At 41.2% G+C, this 24083-nt stretch overlaps 1 protein-coding gene across 7 annotated transcripts in view; it reads right to left on the bottom strand.

The window, feature by feature from the left end:
* STS (steroid sulfatase) overlaps positions 1-24083 on the bottom strand; it is a 178872-nt gene that overhangs the window by 116987 nt on the left and 37802 nt on the right. For all 7 annotated transcript variants that reach the window (XR_012160073.1, XM_073354348.1, XM_073354328.1 and 4 more), the window contains 4 exons: positions 20439-20591; positions 18513-18634; positions 15481-15603; positions 9872-10295 (listed from right to left, as the gene is read on the bottom strand). Coding sequence is in view for 6 of the 7 variants with exons in the window: in XM_073354348.1 (XP_073210449.1) it covers positions 9872-10295; positions 15481-15603; positions 18513-18634; positions 20439-20591 (822 nt within the window). In the remaining variant the exon portion in view is untranslated. The remainder of the gene's footprint in view (positions 1-9871; positions 10296-15480; positions 15604-18512; positions 18635-20438; positions 20592-24083) is intronic.

The following is a 24083-nucleotide window of genomic DNA, read 5'->3' as shown; positions in this document are numbered from 1 at the left end:
ATAACTTAAATTGCATAAAGAAAAGGAGTACTTGTGGCATCTTAGAGACTAACCAATTTATTTGAGCATAAGCTTTCATGAGCTACAGCTTACTTCATCGGATGCATACTGTGGAAAATACAGAAGATGTTTTTATACACACAAATCATGAAAAAATGGGTGTTTATCACTACAAAAGGTTTTCTCTCCCCACACCCCACTCTCCTGCTGGTAATAGCTTATGTAAAGTGATCACTCTCCTTACAATGTGTATGATAATCAAGGTGGGCCATTTCCAGCACAAACCAGGGTTTAACAAGAACGTCTGAGGAACTGGGGGGGGGAGGGGGAGGGAGAGGTTAGGAAAACAAGGGAAATAGGTTACCTTGCATAATGACTTAGCCACTCCCAGTCTCTATTCAAGCCTAAGGTAATTGTATCCAATTTGCAAATGAATTCCAATTCAGCAGTCTCTCGCTGGAGTCTGGATTTGAAGTTTTTCTGTTGTAATATTGCAACTTTCATGTCCGTAATCGCGTGACCAGAGAGATTGAAGTGTTCTCCGACTGGTTTATGAATGTTATAATACTTGACATCTGATATTTGTCCATTTATTCTTTTACATAGAGACTGTCCAGTTTGACCAATGTACATGGCAGAGGGGCATAGATGGCACATGATGGCATATATCACATTGGTAGATGTGCAGGTGAACGAGCCTCTGATAGTGTGGCTGATGTTATTAGGCCCTGTGATGGTGTCCCCTGAATAGATATGTGGGCACAGTTGGCAACGGGCTTTGTTGCAAGGATAGGTTCCTGGGTTAGTGGTTCTGTTGTGTGGTATGTGGTTGCTGGTGAGTATTCACTTCAGGTTGGGGGGCTGTCTGTAGGCAAGGACTGGCCTGTCTCCCAAGATTTGTGAGAGTGTTGGGTCATCCCTCAGGATAGGTTGTAGATCCTTAATAATGCGTTGGAGGGGTTTTAGTTGGGGGCTGAAGGTGACGGCTAGTGGCGTTCTGTTATTTTCTTTGTTAGGCCTGTCCTGTAGTAGGTTACTTCTGGGAACTCTTCTGGCTCTATCAATCTGTTTCTTCACTTCCGCAGGTGGGTACTGTAGTTGTAAGAATGCTTGATAGAGATCTTGTAGGTGTTTGTCTCTGTCGAGGGGTTGGAGCAAATGCGGTTGTATCGCAGAGCTTGGCTGTAGACAATGGATCGTGTGGTGTGGTCAGGGTGAAAGCTGGAGGCATGTAGGTAGGAATAGCAGTCAGTAGGTTTCTGGTATAGGGTGGCGTTTATGTGACCATGGTTTATTAGCACTGTAGTGTCCGGGAAGTGGATCTCTTGTGTGGACTGGACCAGGCTGAGGTTGATGGTGGGATGGACATTGTTGAAATCATGGTGGAATTCCTCAAGAGCTTCTTTTCCATGGGTCCAGATGATGAAGATGTCATCAATATAGAGCAAGTAGAGTAGGGGCGTTAGGGGACGAGAGCTGAGGAAGCGTTGTTCTAAGTCAGCCATAAAAATGTTGGCATACTGTGGGGCCATGCGCGAACCTTAAATTGCATACAAACTGTCAGTTTCTAACAACACAGCAGTGCTAGATTTACACCAGTACTATTAAAGGTGACCATCACCACATCCATAACAAAGGCTTATTTTCATGGGATGACAGTTGTAAAAGAATAATATTAAAAAAAGCCACTGTGACAAAGATCTAACTTTCATGAAGAGGTACACTCAAAATCATTCACTGGTTTTGTTACCCAGGGTTTTGCTGAACCCAAAGCTCTTGGTAACTTTACTCTTTGCAAGGCGGTGGCAGGAAATAAATCAATGGGGACACAGCCATCCGGCTGATATAGTTGATACAAACAGGCAAACAAAAGTGCTTTACTTTAGTTAGTCTCCAACACTTACACACATCTGCAACAGGTTAGTAGAGTACCTCAAATTACCCCCAGATTCATATTCACCCAGGGTCTTGAGGATGTCTCACATGGATAACTGTAGACGTCCGGTGGCCAGCCTTGTGTCTGCAGGGAAACTTGACAGGTGTCCAAGTGTCCATTGAGATCAGATTTCTTCTCTTTTTATATCCAATTTGTTAGTATTACATAGCTTGTTTATCAACAAAAAAAAATGGCTGAGCAGAAGCTAAATTAAGTATGCAGTTTTCCAGTCTGTAGTGTGTTGCTTTCCACCAGGTAACCAGCTTTATTTCACTCAGCAATAGTTAACTATTGCCAGACTTTCCATCTTGCAAAACCACATGCTTCAGAAAAAGGTCAAGTCAGGAGGGCACAGGGTCATGTTTGCTCCTTGTGGTCACTCACTCTCACCCCTTGATCCCCCCACATCCTGGTCTGTTAATTGCACTAAGGTTTCAGAAAGGCTCTTCTAGCTGCTTTCAGCAATAAGCATAACATTTGGTATTCCAGCTGTGGGCAGTGGTTTAGGTATGTTACAGGGTTAACAAAATTTCCTCTTTACAGTTTGCAGCTCAAATTGACAAGCTCTGACTGACAGCTGTCTGTCAGGTGGAGAGGAGTCTTGCCTATTAATATCCTTTGATCTTTTAAAGACAGTCATTTATCTCATGCCAAGCCTCTTTGAGGAGAATACTGACTGCTTCTACTGCAACCTTGAAAATGGAATGGCATCTCAGCTAGTAGGTGGGAGGGCGATTTGACAATAACAATTTAACTCCTTTTTTATTAACTGGAGCACTTCTGTTAAATCTCCTTTGAAAATGTATTGCCGCTATCCTGTATGCACACTAAGAGAGAGCTTTCAGTTTCAACATATCTAAGTTTCTTTTGCTGAAAGTACAGCAAGAAATGTTTATGTTGACATGAAACATGCAATTATTCCAATTCAGTAAAGAAAAGTCATGTAAATATGTCATTAGACATTCTTAAATATATACTTAACTATCCGTGATATTATCTACATATTTATTTTATTCTCTCTGTTGTAGGGCCTGATTCTTATTGACACTAAGGTCTCTTTAGTCTGCTCTAGTTCTTCATGTGGGTCTAAGTTGTACCCCTACTTTATAGCCTACTTTTACCTTAGTAAAAAATGAGATTCAGCTCCATAATTCCTCCCCCCCGCCATTTATTGCCTTGTGAATGCCACAGAAAGCAATCTACGTGTCTTTTCTTTACTTCTTTTTGTGCATCAGTATCATTGATTGTCACCACAAATATGCCCAGTAGTAATGCCACTGTAGTAGAACAGCAAGTGGGGCTCACACTTTGTAAGTGTGAGTGTGATTCAAAACTGGCAAATTAATATAAATAGGACATCACAGGGCTCCATTTTTATTTCCTCACTATGACTTCCAAATCAACTTGCAATCTGAAAGACAAGCTACAAACTTTCCAGCTGATACAGCATATTAAAAATATTGCTGTCCAAATTTTGCCACACAGTTACACATATTCAAAATAATTGGACCAGATCCTCAGTTTGTGTACATCAGTATAATTCCATTGATTTTGATAGAGCAACATGATTTACGCCAGCTGAAAATCTGACCAAATGTATATCTATGGTGTCATAAATATAAAGGGAAGGGTAAACACCTTTAAATCCCTCCTGGCCAGAGAAAAAAACCCTTTCACCTGTAAAGGATTAAGAAGCTAAGACAACCTCGCTGGCACCTGACCAAAAGGACCAATGAGGAGACAAGATAATTTCAAAGCTGGAGGGGGGCGGGAAACAAAGGGTTCGCTGTCTGTGTGTTGTCTTTTGCCGGGACCAGAGCAGGAATGCAGGCCAGAACTCCTGTAAAAGGTTAATAAGCAATCTAGTTAGATATGCATTAGATTCTGTTTTGTTTAAATGGCTGATAAAATAAGTTGTGCTGAATGGAATGTATATTCCTATTATTGTGTCTTTTTGTAACTTAAGGTTTTGCCTAGAGGGATTCTCTGTGTTTTGAATCTGATTACCCTGTAAGGTATTTACCATCCTGATTTTACAGAGGTGATTCTTTTACTTTTTCTTTAATTAAAATTCTTCTTTTAAGAATCTGATTGCTTTTTCATTGTTCTTAAGATCCAAGGGTTTGGGTCTGTGTTCACCTGTACAAATTGGTGAGGATTTTTATCAAGCCTTCCCCAGGAAAGGGGGTGTAGGACTTGGGGGGATTTTGGTGGGGAAAGACATTTCCAAGCGGGCTCTTTTTATATATTTGTTAGACGCTTGGTGGTGGCAGCAATAAAGTCCAGGGGCAAAAGGTAAAATAGTTTGTACCTTGGGGAAGTTTTAACCTAAGCTGGTAAAAATAAGCTTAGGGTTTTTTTCATGCAGGTCCTCACATCTGTACCCTAGAGTTCAGAGTGAGGAAGGAACATTGACATATGGCATCAAACATAAGTGACTGAGAAGCAATCTGGTAGGCAGGAATTTCAAGATATTCTGGGCATAAACAGTTAACAGTATATCTGTACCTATGGATGCAAATCTAACTGGTATTTTGTGGTAACTAATTCTCTGCTTGGAACTCCCTCTCTCCTTTTTTCACAAAACATTCTTCTCCCCATTTAAACCTCTTTAAAATTAATCTCATCAGTGAATTATTTCCATGCTTATTCGCTACGGCTACTTGCACCCACTTCAAGATCGGACTATCACTCTTTGGCTGTACCGATTGTACAAATTTCATTTAGGTCTCAATCTTGCTCCTTTAGCAGTAAATGGCAAAACTTGCATTGACTTCATGGAAGCAGGATAAGCTCCTTAGATTGGGTCTTTGTGTCAGAAATTCATTTTTCTTGTACACTTTCATTGTGCTTAAAAACCTGGCTGTTTTCTTCGAAATCTTTCTGATTTTTAAAAGATATGATCTAAAATAAGCTAAACATCTCACACTTGCAATATTTTGACCAGGAAAAGGAAGTGTGGACCATTTTGGGGGGGCTTATAAAAAAACAGTGGTGTGAGTGAGTAAATGGGAAACTTGGCTGTGACTAGGAAGATATTTTAAACTAGGATGTGTCTTTGTTATCTCTGCCTATGTTAAATGATTTTTCCAAGCAGTCACATTGCCAATATGTTTTTGATATCTACAATTTAATACCCATGTCAGTTTTAAATGCTTACGATACACAGTATTCATACACACAGTTATACTTTCCTTGCAGTTTATGGGCATATATGCAGACTTTTCCCCCACCAAAAAAAAAAAAAAATTGAATGATTCTTTCTGACAAAAAGAACATTTAAGATTCCTTATCCACCCACAGTTTTTTTGTAACTGAAAAACCAAACATGCATGGAACCCAATACAGAAATACAGATCCAATGCTTGTTACAACTGCTCCATTTATAATGCAATCTGTCACTAGCAAACTGTGTCACAGATCTAGCTTGCTGACAAAATGATTCCTAAATTATTATTAATTATTATTAATGATTATTATTATTATTATTAACAGGTTCACCCACAGAGTGTAAGAAGCTGTACAGACACAAGAGTGCATGGTTCCTTCCTTAAATAACTTACACTCTGAAACAACAAAACAGAAGAGGGCAGACGGAAGGGGCAAACATACAAGTTAAGTGCTCAACTGGTGCTCAATCAGATATTAATTCGTCAGGTTTTTTTAAACTGTACAGATACATTCATATGTATACAATTTTTAAACTATATCCAAGTACATGAGTGTCTTGCCTTAATCAGCTAGTTAGTTTCTTTGGGAGTCATGAAAAGCATCTGATTTCAGAGTTCTTTAAATTCTAGAATTAAGAACATAGTAATTTTTTGTACAAAATGAGACCTGTACAGTATGCCTGGTGCCTGCTTTTAAGCCTTGGTGAAACATCAAAAAGCTTTAACTCACAGCTGTACTAAATAGGATGAGAGCTAAACTGGTGTATGCTATAAATGTGTTTCAGGGCTTTGACTACGCAAATTGTGACTGGAATAGAATAGGATAAAAGGTAATTTCTTTTAATGATATGTTTATTAGCTGTCACCACAGACTTCAGAGAATTATGGTTATACAATCCATGACGTTAGAGCAGAGGTTTCATCTGTATCTGCATGAAAAATGCTTAAGTAGCATTATTACCATAACTCTCAGTTATGAGCCAATTTTAACTATGCAAATATAATTTTTCCAAAAGTCTGATTTCACTTGTTTTTTCCATGATGGTAGTCAGCCATGTGAGTTTAGTAGAGAGAGGTATACTGAAAAAACATGGAGGTGCTTTTACTCTGCCAATTCCAAAGAAGTTTAAAATATGCCTCGGACATTTTGAAATTTTGGATTGCACCAGAGCATTTACTAAACGACGTGCTGATGAGGCATAAGGAAGGTTGAGATTCTTTCTTACTAAAGGTCTGGAACAGGTCAGGGGCAATAAACAAAAATTCATAGAAGCCTGTGATCTCAGCAGACGGGCTTTGAAACTCAATCTGCTCCAGGCCCCTGCTGCTCCAGCTCCAGGGGTGCTGACCCAACTTCAGCTCCAGGGGCACTCCAGCTCCAGGGGGGGTCGCTGCTCCAAACGTCCAGGGACTACTGCTCTAGTGGTCAGCACACTGCCCAGCTGCTCCAGCGGGCCCAGGACTGAATTCTGGCTGCTGCCCTGGCAACCCAGTTGACAGCTGCTGGCTGCTGTTCTGCCAGCCCCAGAGACCACTGCTCCAGCTGCCCTGGGGCTGATCACTGGCTGCTGCTCCGACGGCACCGGGGACCGCTTCTCCGACAGTTAGTCCACTGCCCAGCTGCTCCAGCAGCCTTGGGGATGAACTCCAGCATTTGTTCCGGCAGGCCGGAGACCACCGCTCCTGACCACCAGCCCCTGGAACTGCTTCTCTGGCAACCCGGGGACCACTGCTCTGGCAGCCCCACGGACCACTGCTCCAGCGGCCCCAGCACTGACTGCTGGCCACTGCTCCAGCTCTGCTGCTGCTCCTGCAGCAGTGACTGACAGCTGCTGCTCCAGCCCCATTGGACTGACCCAACCCCAACTGCTGCTTCAGCCCTGGGGCTGGTGCTCCAGCTCTGCCCCAGAAGAAGTCATGGAGGTCCTGGAAAATCACAGAATCAGTGACCTCTGTGACAGAATCGTATCCTTAGGCATAAGTGATAACTGCACTGAACTTAGCATTGCAGAGACAAGGTGGCTGAGGTAATATTGTTTATTGAATCAACTTCTGTTGGTGAGAAAGATAAGCTTTTGAGCTTACACAGAGTTCTTAAGATCTGGAAAATGTACTCAAAGCGTCACAGCTAAATACAAAGGTGGAGCAGATTGTTTAGCACAGTGGTTCTCAAAGCCTGTCCGCTGCTTGTTCAGGGAAAGCCCCTGGAAGGCCGGGCCGGTTTGTTTACCTGCCGCGTCCGCAGATTCGGCCAATCACGGCTCCCACTGGCCGCAGTTCGCCGCTCCAGGCCAATGGGGGCTGCAAGAAGGACGGCCAGCACATCCCTCGGCCCGTGCTGCTTCCCGCAGCCCCATTGGCCTGGAACGGTGAACCGCGGCCAGTGGGAGCTGCGATCGGCCGAACCTGCAGATGTGGCAAGTAAACAAACCGGCCCGGCCTGCCAGGGGCTTTCCCTGAACAAGCAGCGGACCGGCTTTGAGAACCACTGGTTTAGCATAAGTAGTTAAACGTATTTCAAGGGACCATTCAAGGTGAAGTAGCCAATTAACACCTCTCCAGTCACAGGGGGGATTTTGGGGGGGGGGGGAGCGGAGGGGGTGTTAATGGGTGATATCCTGTTGTAATAAGCCATAAATTCAGTGTCTACTCAGTGCATGATTTTTAGTATGTAGCAAAGTTATGAATTTAAGCTCCCAGACCTGACTTTTGAGAGTTGTGCAGGTTTCCACTGAGATGAGGACTGAGAGGTCAGATATAGAGTGATCACTTTGTGAAAAGTGTTTACCCACAGGAGAGATATTTTTTTGTTTTGGGCTTTTATCATTTTCCTGTGTGAGTTCATTCTAGAGCATAGAGATTATCTGGTTTCACCCACATAGTTGCTATTGGGGCATTTAGTGCACCATATGAGGTACACCACATGTTGTGATAGGCATGTGTAGGACCCATGGATCTTGAAAGGTGTATTGTCGGGGGGTGTTGATCTAGAAATAGTGGGGCTATGTCTACAGGTTTTGCATCTGTTATTCTGGCAGGATCTGGTGTCACTGAGTTGGTGTGCCCTGGTCTGAGGGGCGCTTGCTTCTGATGGTGAGGTTGGAGAGGTTGAGGGGTGATGTGAAGGCCAGAATTGGGGGGTCATAAAAGATTTCTTTCGGGATGTGGTCCCCAATGAGTATGGGTTTTAATTGTTTAATGATTCCTTGCATGGGTTTCTGTTCCACTTTGCATTTAGCTGTGACACTGTGGATACATTTCCCAGACCTGAAGAAGAGCTCTGTGTGGCTCAAAAGCTTGTCTCTCTCGCCAACAGAAATTGGTTCAATAAAAGATATTACCTCACCCACCTTACCTCTCTATTATCCTGGGATCAACATGGCTACAACACTGCATTGAACTTAACATGAAATAATTAGAATCCATTACTATTATACTTCCAAATATAACATAATGCCTCATGTATATTTTGATAGGTTTATACCGTATGTATATAAACCTGCTCTTGGGGAAAATGATAATTAGAATTAATATAATATGAAGTGAACTGACCTGCCTCTATATAATTGGCATCAGCAACAAAATTAGTATTTGTTTTCATACACTGGTTCTAACACTATCTAATTGCACCTAGAGTTATAGGGTTTAAGGCCAGAACATAATTTACCCTAAATACTCTAAATAATGTGCTATTAATTCCAACTTAACATCTTTTTGTCTGGGATTTATATTGAGAATATCAGACCAGATCCTTAATTTATCAGTTTAGCTCCAATGAAATCAACAAAGCTATGCCAAGTTAGACCAACTTATGATCTGGATTTCTCTTCTCTGGCAGTTCTAAACACTAGTATGAAATATAATGCAATACAACTTCATTTACATTTATGAATGGTGTCTCCCCAAAATTAAGGCACCCCAAATCATTATTTTCTTTTAAAAGTTTAGACCACAGAAGTCTAATTTAATGGATGTACCCAAAATGCCACATACAACCAACACTTTTCCAGGCCAGCATGCTCAGAGATCACATATCTAGAACTGTGCTAACTTATCTAACATTGCATTTTCGAATACTGAGAACACTTTGAATCACATTTCAAAAGATGTTGAGTTTCAGCAACAATGTCCTATATTTATTAAGTCACACTGAACTTATAAAGAAGAATACAGGACCCAACCTTATATTTACTGCTTAGTGGAATGTTACCTATGAAGGTATCTTGTTATTTTTAAACATGAAAATATAAACAATATAACTGATATCAGTGAGAGTTAGGCACCTAAATACCTTTGAGGATCTGGGCCGTTGGCACTTTGGAGCCAAAAGCTCACTGAAAGTCAGTCACGTCTAAAAATGAGATTTAGGTTCCTTAATCAGTTAAGGTATTACAATGCTGAAAAGAGCAACACATAAATACCTTTTAAAATCTGGGTCTTTGTATTTTGCCTGGGAAAAACAATTATGCCTCTAACACAAAATACTGAAGAGATTATGGAGGACAGTGAGATGAGTCTCCCAGATGTGCACCTACATTTCTTAGCCTGTCATATGTATCCAATTGTTAAATGGTTCACTTTCATTAAAGATAAGATTCCTGGTGACCTGTTAAATCTAGAGAAAAATGATAGTATTTCCATAATGACCCTGTTTCCTTCTTTCAACAGTCTATATATATATATATATATATATATATATATATTTAAGCCGTACTATGGCAGTAAAATGCTGGCATGAAGTCATAACATGACTAAACCAACCTACCTTCCTATAAACTGTACAGCTTCTTCCGTCAATCTTTGAGTAAGGTTCTTATAGGACAGTGGCTGCTGGATAATCTGGTGGTTCCTCATCAAAAAGCAGTTTAGATATGGAAAAGTATAAAAGAAAATGAGCAAAAGTCCAAATAAAACTGTGGATATTAAAAAAAAGTAGCGCAGTGCTCCACGGGGTATTCTGAGGAGGTCAATATAATGCAGCACCTCCAAAGAGATTAGGGTGATGCCGATGAGCTGAAGTGGAGTGGCAAGATATGCTCGAATCCCTGCCACAAACACGCTGCCTTCCCCTGGTTTGCAGTCCCTAAGACTGGTCACGGTGAGCCCATAGAAGTAATCAAATCCATGATTGAGGGGGTGATGACAGAAGTCATCCCTGCTGTTACAGTTCATCCCAAGATGCCACTTTCCTATAAGGAAACAAGCACATACAACATTTATGCAGTTTAATAGCCCCATTTGTAGTATATGCCCCTCTGCATAAGGGAAACTGCCACCTTAGGACTGGCATTTCTCCCTCATTTATTATGTGGATGCTTATCGCTCTCCCACCCCTTGTTTATACCTTCATCCTCAAAGACTTTGCATCATGTCTGAAGCTCCTTAGGTGACCATTAGGTGGGCTTGAGAGACTACTGCAGAGCAACAGACCAATAACAGTTAGTTAGCTTTGAAAATGTACACTCTGTTCATGCGTAGCTAAGGCCCCTTAAACAAATACTTATTTATATTAGCTCCTGGTGAAATAGTCTCTACCAGTTTTCCAAAAAGTCTCTTTGTGGATTTGTTGCAACTGTTAATCATTGTGATCTATCAGGTAAATAATTTCCATTGAATTTATTTCTAAAACACAGTAACTGGAGCTGTTCCAGACAGGTAGATATTTAAAATATACTAAGTATTTATTTATACAAGGGATCATACGGGTCTTTAAAATGCCAGTCACTCACTATATTTGCATGAAAGATTCCTTCTCCTGATCTTTTTTTAAAAAGTAAATAAATAAACAAATAACAAAATTCATACATACACATCCCTTAAGTTCATTTTCTTTGCATTTAAGTGATACAGAATGATTTTTTCCCATAAGCCTGAGCGCTGGTCAAGATAGGAATAGAGTGGACCAGATTCTGTTCTAAGATACAATGCTCTGCTTTATGTGTAAATTCCATTCATGCCAAATTAGAACCTTTATTTATAAAGATAACTCTTCAGGACAAGTACTATTCCTTGCTTTGTGTCTATACAGTGTCTAGCACAATTTACCTCCATTCTTGGTTGGGGCCACGAGGTGTTATGTAATACAATAATGGGTCATAAACAACAGCATCGCCTGCAGACTTACATTGATATAGCTGAACAGAATCTTAACCAATCATTAGACAGGGCTAATGTATGCTTTAACCCTGTAATGTATGCTTTGATTTAATGTATGCTTTTATTCCTGTAACTTTAATGATTTGCATCTAATAGTTGTCAGGAACAAGAACAACACAATTTTAAGTAGTGTATTCCATTGATCCAGTACATGGCAGTTTAAGTCAAATATCATAAAATGATCTGTAAATTCACAGCAGTGTAAGTTGTGATCTTTAAAAAAAATTGTTCTAGACAGGATTCCAGCATTCTCTCCATACAAGCATCGTTGGCTGTCCCTCAATATGAAGATGATGTCTGCCAGAAGGAAAAGTCATTGATCAGACTTAAGATGGCTGAGGAGTCCAATCCCTGCTCTACAGGTTTTTCCACATGTGACAGGTGGTTGCTTGGAGAGAGCACAATTGTTAGCCGGGATGCTGTACACTTTCCTTCATCCTCAGACTCTTGAGCAAGGTGATTCTCTTCAAAACAGGCTAAGGCTTGATGTATGATGCAATGCCATTGCAGTCTATTGCCAGCCAGCTCTTCCCAGTTCATGAAATCAATGCATACCTTCTTAAGATATACTTTCAGGGAGTCCGTGTAGCATTTCCTCTGTTCCCCAGGGGTCTTCTTACCATGACTAAGTTGAGAAAAGAGGACTTGCTTCAGAAGATGAGCGTCAGCCATCCATACACAATGACCAGCCCAGCGAATTTGATGTTACATAATCTTCGCCTCAACACTGGTGATGTTACCTGCAGAGAAAACACTGGCAGTGGTGTGATGGTCTTCCTATCTGATATGGAGAATCTACCTAAGCTAGCATGCTTGGTACCACTCCAGATGCTTAAGATAGCTTCAGTCTGTCACCCATGTCTCACACCCATAAAAAAGAGTGGAGATGACTACTGCATTGTAGGCTAGGATCTTAGTTTCCATTAGCAGATCTCTGTCAATAAAGACACAATGGAGCAACTTTCTGAAGAATGCACTGGCACAACGGATCCTATGTTCAATCTCCACATCAAGATTGGCTGTCTGAAAGAGGTGGCTATCAAGGTAAGGGAAATGCTCAGCATTTTCCAGGGGTTCACCACTGATGACAATTTGTGGGAAAAGGTGGGCAATTTGTGCTGGGGCAGGCTGATGGAGCACCTTAGTCTTCACACTGTTGAGGGAAAGTCCTAGACTATGATAGGTGCCTGAGAAAAGATCTAGGGTGGATTGCAAATCATTGTCCTAGGCAGGATTCCAGCACAAAATTTTGCCAAAAATGTTCCAACCAGCTCTATTATATACCCTCCAAAGAGCATAGCACCATCAAACATCCGAAACAGGGTGAGGTAAGCACAAGACTAGGGTTTAGTTTTCTTTGCACACCAACTGGTAGTCTTAGGCCAGCGCTAGGAGGAGCATGTGCTGCAACTCATAGGAGAAATTACCATCAGGGTCGGGGTGTGGGAAGTCTGGCCTCGTGATTAGTGTCTGGCATGAGTTAAAGGGCCAGGAGCCAACTATCAGGAATCAGGCCAGGCTCGAACACCAGGAGATCAAAAATGAGAGACAAACTGGAAGGCAGAGATAAAGAGTCAGTTACCAAGAGGTAAGAATCAGAAGGCGGGAACAGATAAACACCAGACCAGCAGTCCTAGGCAGGGTAAAGCTCAGTTGTACAGACAACTTCCTGTTTCTTCCTCTGGCTTAAATAAAGGCTGCAGCCCAGTCAGGAGCCTTGCACCGCTCCCAATCAGAGTGTAGGTCAGAGCTTATGCCCCACTTGGGCTTCATGGACCCTGGTCTCAGCTGCAGTCTGTGATGGTCTCAGCTGCAGTCTGTGAGCCGCCAAGTAGAGGACCAGAGTGTGATAACTCCAGGCACCTGGGTTTGAGACCCATAGGGCCTGACAATTACAGGCATTGCTCACAGTGCTTGCCCCAGTGAACTGGAGGCATTTATGGCTCCCACACTCAATATGTCACAAGTGATTTCCCTTGCTATCAGGATAGTCCCCTCAACCCTCAAAGGCACACAGTTCTCTATAGACAGAATGTCTTTGGTCACTACTGCTGTGGACCAATACATGTACTTTAACAGGACAAGTTACAAAAACCACACTATGGCCCAATGTATTGAATTTCTCGATATTGTCACAGTGGCATATGGGCCTAAGATTGAAATTGTGAAGCTCTGCATTTCACTTCTAGCTAGTAGAGCAGCGGTGGGCAAACATTTTGGCCTGAGGGCCACATCTGGGTTGTGAAACGGTATGGAGAGCCAGGTAGGGAAGGCTGTGCCTCTGCACAGATATGGCCCATGGGCCATAGTTTGCCCACCTCTGGGTTATAGGCTCAGATGCCAGCTTGCCAGCTCAAGATTCTTTGATCATTCCACAGCTGAGCTGCATTCAATGGGACCACATACAACTCCGATCTATGGAGTGACCAAAGGATATTTGCCACTTAAGTGTATATGTTGCCTTCTGGAGGTGATGGGGGAGGGGGGTAGCAAGGAGGTATAAAACTGTACATATAAAATATATTTATAGATTAAAAAAAGCAAGAAAATGTGTGCATCAAAGATAAAAGAAAAAAAAAAGAGATGGAAAAGAAAAATACAAGAGAGTAGGAAAAGCAGAGAGAAAAGGAATGAGACACAATGGACTAAAACACAGTGGCAGTACAACTTCTTGGTGCAAGGAAACATGGAGATATTAATCTGTCACTTGTGGAGGTTGTGACAATAAATGTTTGGGAACCACTGAGTTAGACTGACCCAAGCAAAGTCTCCCTGACCTGCCAAGATGACATGATGAGAATATCAGCAGGCAGAGAAGGGCATGTTGGGCAGTGAAATCTGTCTTCTGCAATTTAAATCTACAGTATTTCCCTTTTTCATTTACATATGCTCTTTCCTTAGTTTGAAGACTCTTCTTGATTTTCTGAAGGCTTCATTATGCTTTAAATGTATGGTAATATTGCATCTTATGGTTTCGGAACTTATCATTTAGACACTTGGAGGAAATCCCTCATTATAACATCATGTTGATCTTCTGGTGATCTACATGGAAGGCTGTCATGTTACAGTGAAAGTAGTGAAGAAGAGTAAGCATTATGTAAGTCAGCCTCCAGAAAATAAGCTACAGTAAATGTGGCTGCTTATTACAAACAGAAAAATGAATTGTTTGCAGCCTTAAATTGTATACAGACTGCAGGGAATCAAACTGTGTTAAACTTTTATGGTGACTCTGTGAATTATATTAATGTATATTATTTGCAGTGTAGCTTATTATTTGCAGTGTAGCTTGTATTAAACAACACTGCTGACATTTTCCTGTTCTGAATTTGTCAGAACATACCACCTTGTTTTGAAGAGTTTGACAAGGATTTATTATTTTATTCCTTTAAAAGCTGGAATACATTTAAGCCTGATTTTTAGAGGTACTAAGAACCCACAACTCAAAATGATGTCAAGTAACCTCTAAAAATCAGGCCCTAGATGTCTACTTGGGAACCTAAAAAGGGAGGTATCCAGATTAGTAGACACCTTTGAAAATGATGCTGTTAATGACTGGCCTGTAGATAACAAATACTTAAATCACAATAGAACTTCATTTGTGATCAGCTCACAGAAACCTCCCAACACAAGCAATATGAAGTGTCTCACTGCCCAAATTAGGAAAGCACGTGACAGTATTTAAATGCAATACACTTAAATACAATAAAATATTACTAGAACCCTAAACGGTCTCTATTTGTCCAAACATATTAGTACTGGTTATGTAATCGCCATAATAGCATTGGTTAAGTAGCTGGTGTGCAGTGACTACTGTTACTTTGTGTTACTGTCTGTTTATTGCAACTGCTTGTCACATTTTAAACTTAGATTGTAAGTTCTTTGGGGCCTTCTTTTGTTCTGTGTCTGTACACTGCATTGCACAACGGGGCCCTGACCCATGTTTGAGACCTTATGCATTATGTCAATACAGATCAATAAGAAGACATATCTAAATTATTAGTGCTTCACATATGCACAAATTTTCTCTGAATGTGTTGTAGTTCTCGTGAGCTAAAAGTATTACAGGAGTAAACTCATTGCATTGTGGAAGAAAACAACTTTGTGTGACTGATATAATACTTCTTGCACTGTAGAAAGTGCACTTTTTATTTAAATGAATAATAAAACATATGCTATTATATAACATAGTTGTTGCTGTACATATATCAACAGTCGTACCTATAAGAGCTGTAGAATAACCTTTCTGCTTCAAAAGCTTCACAAAAGTTATTTCTTCAGGGGGAAGTCCACCAGAAGAGGCAGAAAACAAGAAGACACCAATGTTTGACAATGCAGCCATTCCTAAATAAAAAAAAAAAAAGAGAGACTTTTTTTAAAAAGTGGTGTCACTAGAATGACATTTTCCCACCAGCAGCTATAGCACCAAATGGCAGGGAATTGTCTGTTTCCGCTGAATCATGTCATTTTTCCACTTTTATGCAAAGCTGAGAAGTAGAGATGGAGAAAAATCTCAAATTACTGTGGGCCCTGCCAAACAGACAGAAAATGTCTGTGGTCATTACTATGACATATCTGTACTTCTGAGAGCAGAATTTGGGATTGCACGATTTAATATTTCTTCTTTCCTTAAGAGTCAGGGACCACAGGGTAGTGGTTAGACCAGGGGACCAACAGTCAACACTCCGAGGTTCTATTTCCAGATCTGACTCTGTATGAATTTGGGCAACTCACTCAACATCTCTTTGCCTCATTTTACTCACCTGTAAAACTATTAATACCATCTACCTCTCGGTTATGTTGTTAGGCTTGGTTAATTGACATTTCTGAAGTGTATTTTTGAAATCCTCAGAGCAAGGCACTAAGGGTGGGATACACAAAAGTACTAAGTCCCAGTTTTGGCTCCACTGCGATCCACAAAACTCTTGCCGAACTCTGTAGATGCCCAAACTTGCTCATCACCTATGTTTTGCAGCGTAGGAGTTCCCCAAGCATTTACTTTTCTGCCTCTGGGCATGTGCACTGCTGCCTCACTTTAGGTGTCCAGATGACTATCTCCTGCCTAAGCCCCAGAGCGATTCACAAACTGGGGAAAGACAGGCATTCAACTGCACAAATTTTGTGCTTGGCACAATCCAGTAGGTGTGCTCAGAATGCATATACTGGATTGGGTCCCATTCAAAGTCCTTGAGGAAGAGCAAGAGTTGCTGCCCACCTTATAACTTTCAGCCCAGTGGTTAGCACACTCACGTGGGATACAGGAGACCCAGGTTCAATTCCCCCTACATCAGAGTATCCCATAGCTCAGTGCAGTAATTAATTTGTAATTGAAAGAGGTGCCAGGGCTCAGGCAATTTTTTTTACATTTATAACTGACATAGCAAGCCCAGAGGTGCCAGGGCTGAGCCCTGGCAAGCCGTGGCATGAATTAAGCACTGGCTCCGTGGTTAGAGCACTTTTCTGCCACCACTTCCCTGCCTCCATCTCCCCCGCAATCCGTGTTTTGTGTGGGAAAAAAGCAGGCACCTAACTCATTCCCTCACTAATGCCTTAGATGTAGGGTGACGAGAGGTCCTGTTTTTAAAGGGACAGTCCCATTTTTGGGGACTTTTTCTGATATAGATGCCTATTACTCCCCATCCCGTCCTGTTTTTTCACAGTTGCTATCTGGTCATCCTACTTAGATGCCTAAACCATCTGACTCCAGGGGGCGGGTTCCCACTTGGGGACTGCTAAGCAGAGCAAGGTGTCTTTCTGCAGCCTGAACCTAGGCACCTATCTCTGAGAACACACCCATCTGGTCAGCATCTCCCATTGGCTAGTTTAGGTGGGTCCCCACCTAGTGTGCTGGCTTCTGTGGACCACATTCTTAGGAGCTCCCCATTCATTATATAGGGATCCTAGGCACCTAGCTCAGCTTGGTGGATCACAGTCTTGTTCCTGTGATATTCTAGGCACATAAACATGCTCATTGTTGCTTCATGGATCCCACCATATATATGTAATTGTAGCAGCAAGAAATGGAAAAGACCTATTGGACCAAATCTTCAAAGAGATCTCAACCTTACTTTCAACTTAGCCCTCAGTTTCTCACCCACAATCAACATGCTCAAAAGATAGGTAGTTGTGTTCTCTACAAAAATACTTTATTTATTTTATTTGAAGACATATTTAGATATCTCAGGTCAGGTCCTCAGTTAGGGTATAAATCAATGTAGCTCCATTAAGGTTATTGGGGCCACACTATTTTACACCAGCTGGGGATTATTAATTAATTAATATTAATTATTATTAGTTGTTGTTGTTATTATGCTATTACTTTTCTTCAGGTTTCTCCCTCCCATTAAATATCTGGGTTTTGGATTACTGTCCTTCAGATGTTTTAGCCTGAATTATTGCAAGTTGAAACTCACTTTGTTATTTTCTGAACATGCTTCTGATATCTCAGGGTCCTTTGGTACTAGTTCTCTGTCTCCACTAGTATTTGCAATTAGTCCCCATTGAACAGCTTTTATAAATTAGACAGAAAAGAATGTTTACTCTTTCATTGATACATGAAGATATTAAAGATGACTTAGGGCAGGGCAATCAGTGAAACTTTCAGCTAAAAACAATGAATTTTTCAGAAAGTCAGAAATACATGAAAACAAGGGTCACAGTGGAAAGCTGTTTGCAATTTTAAATATAGCAGGTGCTATTGGTAACAAATACATATTAGCTTCCTTTACAAAATAAACTATGAATCAATCCAGCAGGTTACACTGACTGCTGCAGTTGCAGCTTGTTACTTGATTGGAATGAAAAATACAAGTATTAAGCAGGACCCTGAGACATGCTTTGCTTTCATTCTCAGAAGCAAGAACGGGAAATGTGTTATCACTAATGAACAAGCAATCTGATTAATATAACAATCCTTGCTAAAAAACACATTCGGGAATGTTAAGGTGTCATGGTGAAGCACCCACAGTCTTAGCCAAGCAAGAACTGCGAAAGTTAAAGTTGTATGCACTTGCATGATTCTTAAAATGAAGGAGGAGAGGAGGACTTGGCATGGATATGCTTGGTGGTGAAGATTTTTCACTCTCTTTTCCCAAGCACACAGCCTGGCTGGGCACTTGACTGAGTATCTGATCCAGTGATTATAAAGACACATGCAGCCAGTACCAGGGCAAAAGACAAAAAAATGCAAAATAGTTCCTGTCAGAGGCAAAACCATTCCACATAAATGGTAATGAAATATTAATGAATTTTACCTGATCTGACAGGGTATCGGCCTGTCAGAAAAGCTGCTCTGCTTGGGGTACACAGTGGAGATGCTGCTATGTGTTGGGTAAATTTCACTCCTCCTTTAGCTAGCTTGTCAATATTGGGGGTTCTAGGGAAAAAAATATAAACATATATAATAATTTCATATTGATTATCTGGAAATGGTCAAATTAAAGTTCATGGGATAAAATTTTCAAAAGTGCCTCAGTGTCTTAAGAATCTGATTTGCACTAACTTTCAAAGAAATTTAGGCTCCCAAGTCACTTAGGCATTTTTGAAAATGATGACCAAGGTCAACATATGGGTCTAGTGCAGGGGTGGGCAAAATTTTTGGCCGGAGGGCCACATCAGGGTTGCGAAACGGTATGGAGGGCCGGGTAGCGAAGGCTGTGCCTCCGGAAACAGCCTGCCCCCACCCCCTATCCGCTCCCTCTCACTTCCCATCCCCTGATTGCCCCCCTCAGAACTCCTGACCCATCCAACCCCCCACTCCTTGTCCCCTGACTGCCTCCTCCCGGGACCCCCGCCCCTATCCATCCCCCCCCCCCGGACCCCACCTCCTATCCAACCCACCCTGCTCCCTGTCCCCTGACTGTCCCAACCACACCCCGCCCCGATAGGCCCCCCAAGACATCCAACACCCGCCCACTCCTTGTCCCCTGACCACCCCCCCCAGAACCCGCGTCCCTAACTGTCCCCCCAGGACCCCACCCCCTATCCAACCCCCCCCGCTCCCTGTCTCCTGTCCGCCCCGCCTCCTGAACCTCCACCCTATCCAACCGCCCCCTGACTACCTCCCGGGACCTCCTGCCCCTTAGCCAACCCTCCCTCCCCCTTACCATGCCACTCAGAGCGGCAGGATAGGCTTATTGGAAAGCCTTTGAGGTGTGCTGGCGTGAGGGAGGAGGGACAGCGGGCTGGGAGCTCAGCAGCCGGGAAGACGGTCCCACAGGCCAGATGTGGCCCGTGGGCCGTAGTTTGCCCACCTCTGGTCTATTGCAACTTTTACAATACACTAAATGCACAACCAGACATTTGATCTTGGAGTAGTATTCTGTTCACGTTTCACAAACCTTATTAAAACATTGACAATATGGTGTACCCAAATTATATGTATATGTTACATAGTGTCTTGTATATAATTAAAAACATATAGCTATAATTATGAGTTGTAGGAATTTAACATATTTCTGTTATTTTTCATATTATTAAAAAGCTCCAATTTTGTAATACTGTATTTCAATATAAATGTACAGTGTTTACATATATATATATAATCACTCATTTAACAGGAAAGGGCCTTTAAATTATATTTTACTCTACTCAATCACAGTTTTGATTCGCACACATGAAAACACTCATGTAAATGTGGAGGCTTCGCCTATTTGCTTTTGGCACCAGTACCACAACATCTTACCTAACCGGTAACAACAATCATGTTGAGAAGACATTTCTGAATTAGTCAGCTATATTAACATTTGCTTTAATGGATTTAATTAGCATGCCATAGTTAAAGATGAACTGCAGTAAATCAAATGCGTAATGACAAACTCTCCACAAAGTTAAAATTTTGAGACTACTTCAAAATATGTATACTTCTGAAATTATGTTAAAAGAAAATTATCATTAATTTTTCTTGCTTGGACCACAATCTTTTATTGATTTTTTCTGTTTGTGATGCAGCTTTTTGGAGGACTATGTATATTTACTTAAATTTCTTCCTATAACAGTAAAGACACAAAGAAAGCCAAATATAAGCAGTCCATACTGTAGAAACTGGATTGATCTTTCTGTACAAAAGAAACCGTGCTGAAGCTCTAACTGTATTTAAAAGTTTAAAATCTGTAAGCATGCACTATTCTCTATACACAGATATGGTACACTCTCCCCCTCCTCCAACTGTTTTATCAAACCTTAAAGTTTTGTTTCCATAACATCCCAGATCTCCAATGCCAAGGTCATCAACCATGATTAAAATAAAGTTGGGATTTGAAGTTTGGTAACTTTTGGCATTCTTTGTGGCACAGTGATAAAATAGTAGAAGTACGAGGATCCTCATCTTCTTCCTAGTGGTGGTGAACAAGAAAGAAATATTAAGGATAAAGACCAGTGTTTGTCTTCACAATGGTTACTCTAATTCAGCGCCATCATATCCCCACTTATTATAGTAAGAACAAAAGGTGAAGAAAGAGCAATTATTATGCCTTTTAAGTTGACTCATACTATCAAGGTAGAAAATTTGACCTTTTTCTTAAGTACATACTTTATTGTGTGTGTCAGGTGTTGGCCCCTCCTTCTCTAACACAAATATGCGGGATAGTGTTTTGTTAGGAAGCAGACTGAGACACTGCTTCTAGAAGAAGGTACAAAGACCTTGTGTCCACAGCAAAATAAATAAATACATAAATATCGTAACTTGAGTTCATTAATATGAATTACAATCCTGTTGAAGACAAGACAGTTTGAAGTCTTCACATGAGTTAGTCAGTCGAGTTAAAGTCCAACAAGGAATATTCACAACGGAGTCCCAAACCTATCTTTAACTGCTTACAAATCCAGACAAGAAGATAAATATTACCAGGTTTCAGAGTAGCAGCCGTGTTAGTCTGTGTCTGCAAAAAGAACAGGAGTACTTGTGGCACCTTAGAGACGAACAAATTTATTTGAGCATAAGCTTTCATAGGCTACAGCCCACTTCATCAGCTGCATAGAATGGAACATATAGTAAGAAGATATATATACATACAGAGAACATGAAAAGTTGGAAGTTGCCACACCAACTCTAAGAGGCTAATTAATTAAGATGAGCTATTATCAGCAGGAGAAAAAAAAACTTCTGTAGTGATAATCAAGATGGCCTATTTCAGACAGTTGACAAGAAGGTGTGAGGATACTTAACATGGGGAAATATATTCAATTTGTGTAATGACCCAACCACTCCCAGTCTCTATTCAAGCCCAAGTTAATGGTATCTAGTTTGCAAATTAATTCCAGTTCAGCAGTTTCTCATTGGAGTCTGTTTTTGAAGCTTTTCTGTTGCAAAATTGCCACCCTTAAATCTTTTACTGAGTGACCAGAGAGGTTGAAGTGTTCTCCTACTGTTTTTTGAATGTTATGATTCCTGATGTCAGATTTGTGTCCATTTATTCTTTTGCGTAGAAACTGTCTGGTTTGGCCAATGTATGTGGCAGAGGGGCATTGCTGGCACATGATGGCATATATCACATTGGTAGATGTGCAGGTGAATGAGCCCCTGATGGCGTGGCTGATGTGATTAGGTCCTATGATGGTGTCCCTTGAATAGATATGTGGACAGAGTTGGCATCGGGCTTTGTTGCAAGGATAGGTTCCTGGGTTAGTGTTTTTGTTGTGTGGTGTGTGATCGCTGGTGAGTATTTCCTTCAGGTTGGGGAGCTGTCTGTAAGAGAGGACTGGTCTGTCTTCCACCTTTTCATGTTCTCCTTATGTATATATATCTTCTTACTATATGTTCCATTCTATGCATCTGATGAAGTGGGCTGTAGCCCACAAAAGCTTATGCTCAAATAAATTTTTAGTCTCTAAGGTGCCACAAGTACTCCTATAAATATTATCATGAACTACAATTTCCCATCAACCTCTTCCCACTGCGCATCCTCTTCTTCCTGACCAGGTAGGAGGAAGGACGCTGAACCAGGAAGTTACTGGGCAATTTTGGGAGGCAGTGGCATGGCTAGTCAGAAGTTGAAGAGAAGAAACCTGAGTAACTGCATTCCAGGCATCACAGGTGGGTGCAGGTCTGTGGGACTCATCGGGGAGCAGCAGTGACTGGGCAGGGAGCCAGGGTAAAGAGGCCCCAATGAGAGATACACCACTAACTGAACCTGGCCTGGAGACCTGAAAGCTCCTATTTACTTCTCCTAGAGCCTTTTAATAGAGAGGCCACGCAAGGCACTGAGAGCTCTACTCTCCATTGGATTGACCCCAGTGACCCAAACAAAAACCCCCTATTGCTCATTTCGAACTGTAACTGTTTAGGCCTCTCCATGTACCGTATTTGCAACCTTTCCTTTTCCTGCCAGTCCTAGCAAGATATCATTTTCACTTAGCCATGTGTCTGAGTGATTACTGGGTCAAGCCAGGGCTAGCACCTACAAGCGGGCACACCAGGCCTAGCAGCTGAAACACCATCAGTACTTGCCTCCGAGTTGTGGTATACCTGGCACGCTATAGGTACCTTAAGGGTTTGCGATACTCCAGCACTAAGCAGCTAAAATTACAATCTGTTTTAACGGAAGCTTATACTCTTTGAGTCAAAAGAGAGAGACCCGAGTAGGACTAGGTAAGGCACGATGGGGGCAAGTTATGTACAGCTCCTATTATATTTCCTTTTTGAAACCTCCATTTAACTCTTTATTGAGGCACAGACCAAAGTTCTATCTTTTCCAGGACCTTTCAGTGAACATTACACAGAATCAAACCCGGGGCTATGATACTCAAAACCCTCACCTTGAGCTCTCAGTCTCATTTAAAGACAGAGTACCACTCAATTGTTTAGTGTATATATATCTGTACATATAGTACAAAAAAAGAAACATTTAAATAGTATTTAAAATATTCTTAAATTACTTTTAAACAAGAGCTATTAGGTAGTAAATCTATCACTGTGTTCTTCCTGCACAGACTTTCACAAATGCTTTCTATTGCTATTACAATCATAAAATCACAGAAGTGTAGAACTGGAAGGGACCTCAATAGATCATCTTGCCCAATCTTCTGCACTCAAAGCAGATAACTGCACTCAAAGCAGATACATAATAACTAGACCATTCCTGACATGTGTTTGTCTAACCTGTTCTTAAAAACCTCCAAAGACGGATATTCCACAACCTCCAAAGGCAATTTATTCCAGTGCTTAACCACCTTGAAGTTAGGAAGATTTTCCTATTATCCAGCCTAAATTGCCATTGCTGCAATTTAAGCCCATTGCTTCTTGCCCTATCCTTAGAGGTTTTCACCCTCCTCTTTGTAACAGCCTTTTATGTACTTGAAGATTAGTGTCATGTTCTCCCCACAGTCTTCTCTTCTCCAAACTAAACAAATCCATTTTTTTCCCCAATCTTTCATCATAGGTCACGTTTTCTAAACCTTTAATCATTTTTGTTTCTCTTCTTTGGACTTTCTCTGAGTTGTCCGCATCTTTCCTGAAATGTGCTGCCCAGAACTGGACACAATACTCTAGTTGAGGCCTTATCAGTATGCAGTAGAAGAATTACTTCACATGTCTTGCTTATACATCCCAGAATGATGGTCTTTTTTTTTTTTGCAACAGTGTTGACTCATATTTAGCATGTCTGTTTACAAATAATTTTTTTGAGGAGGGAGAAGACAAGGGGGTCTGTTGAGAATTTCCCCCACACACATACTTTTCAGAAACCAAAAACTGAAAAAATCTCAGACAAAACCTGAATATTTTTTTTCTTGACCATCCCACGCCCAAACATTTCAGTATTCGGGCCATACCGGGGGTTGGGTTTTCAATGAAAACTTGAAGAAAAACTTTAATGAAAATGAACATT

The sequence above is a fragment of the Lepidochelys kempii genome, chromosome 1 (genome assembly GCF_965140265.1).
Source record: "Lepidochelys kempii isolate rLepKem1 chromosome 1, rLepKem1.hap2, whole genome shotgun sequence".
NCBI lineage: Eukaryota > Metazoa > Chordata > Testudines > Cheloniidae > Lepidochelys > Lepidochelys kempii.
The sequence above is the reverse complement of the archived record's forward strand: the minus strand, read 5'-3'. Positions and strand labels throughout refer to the sequence as shown.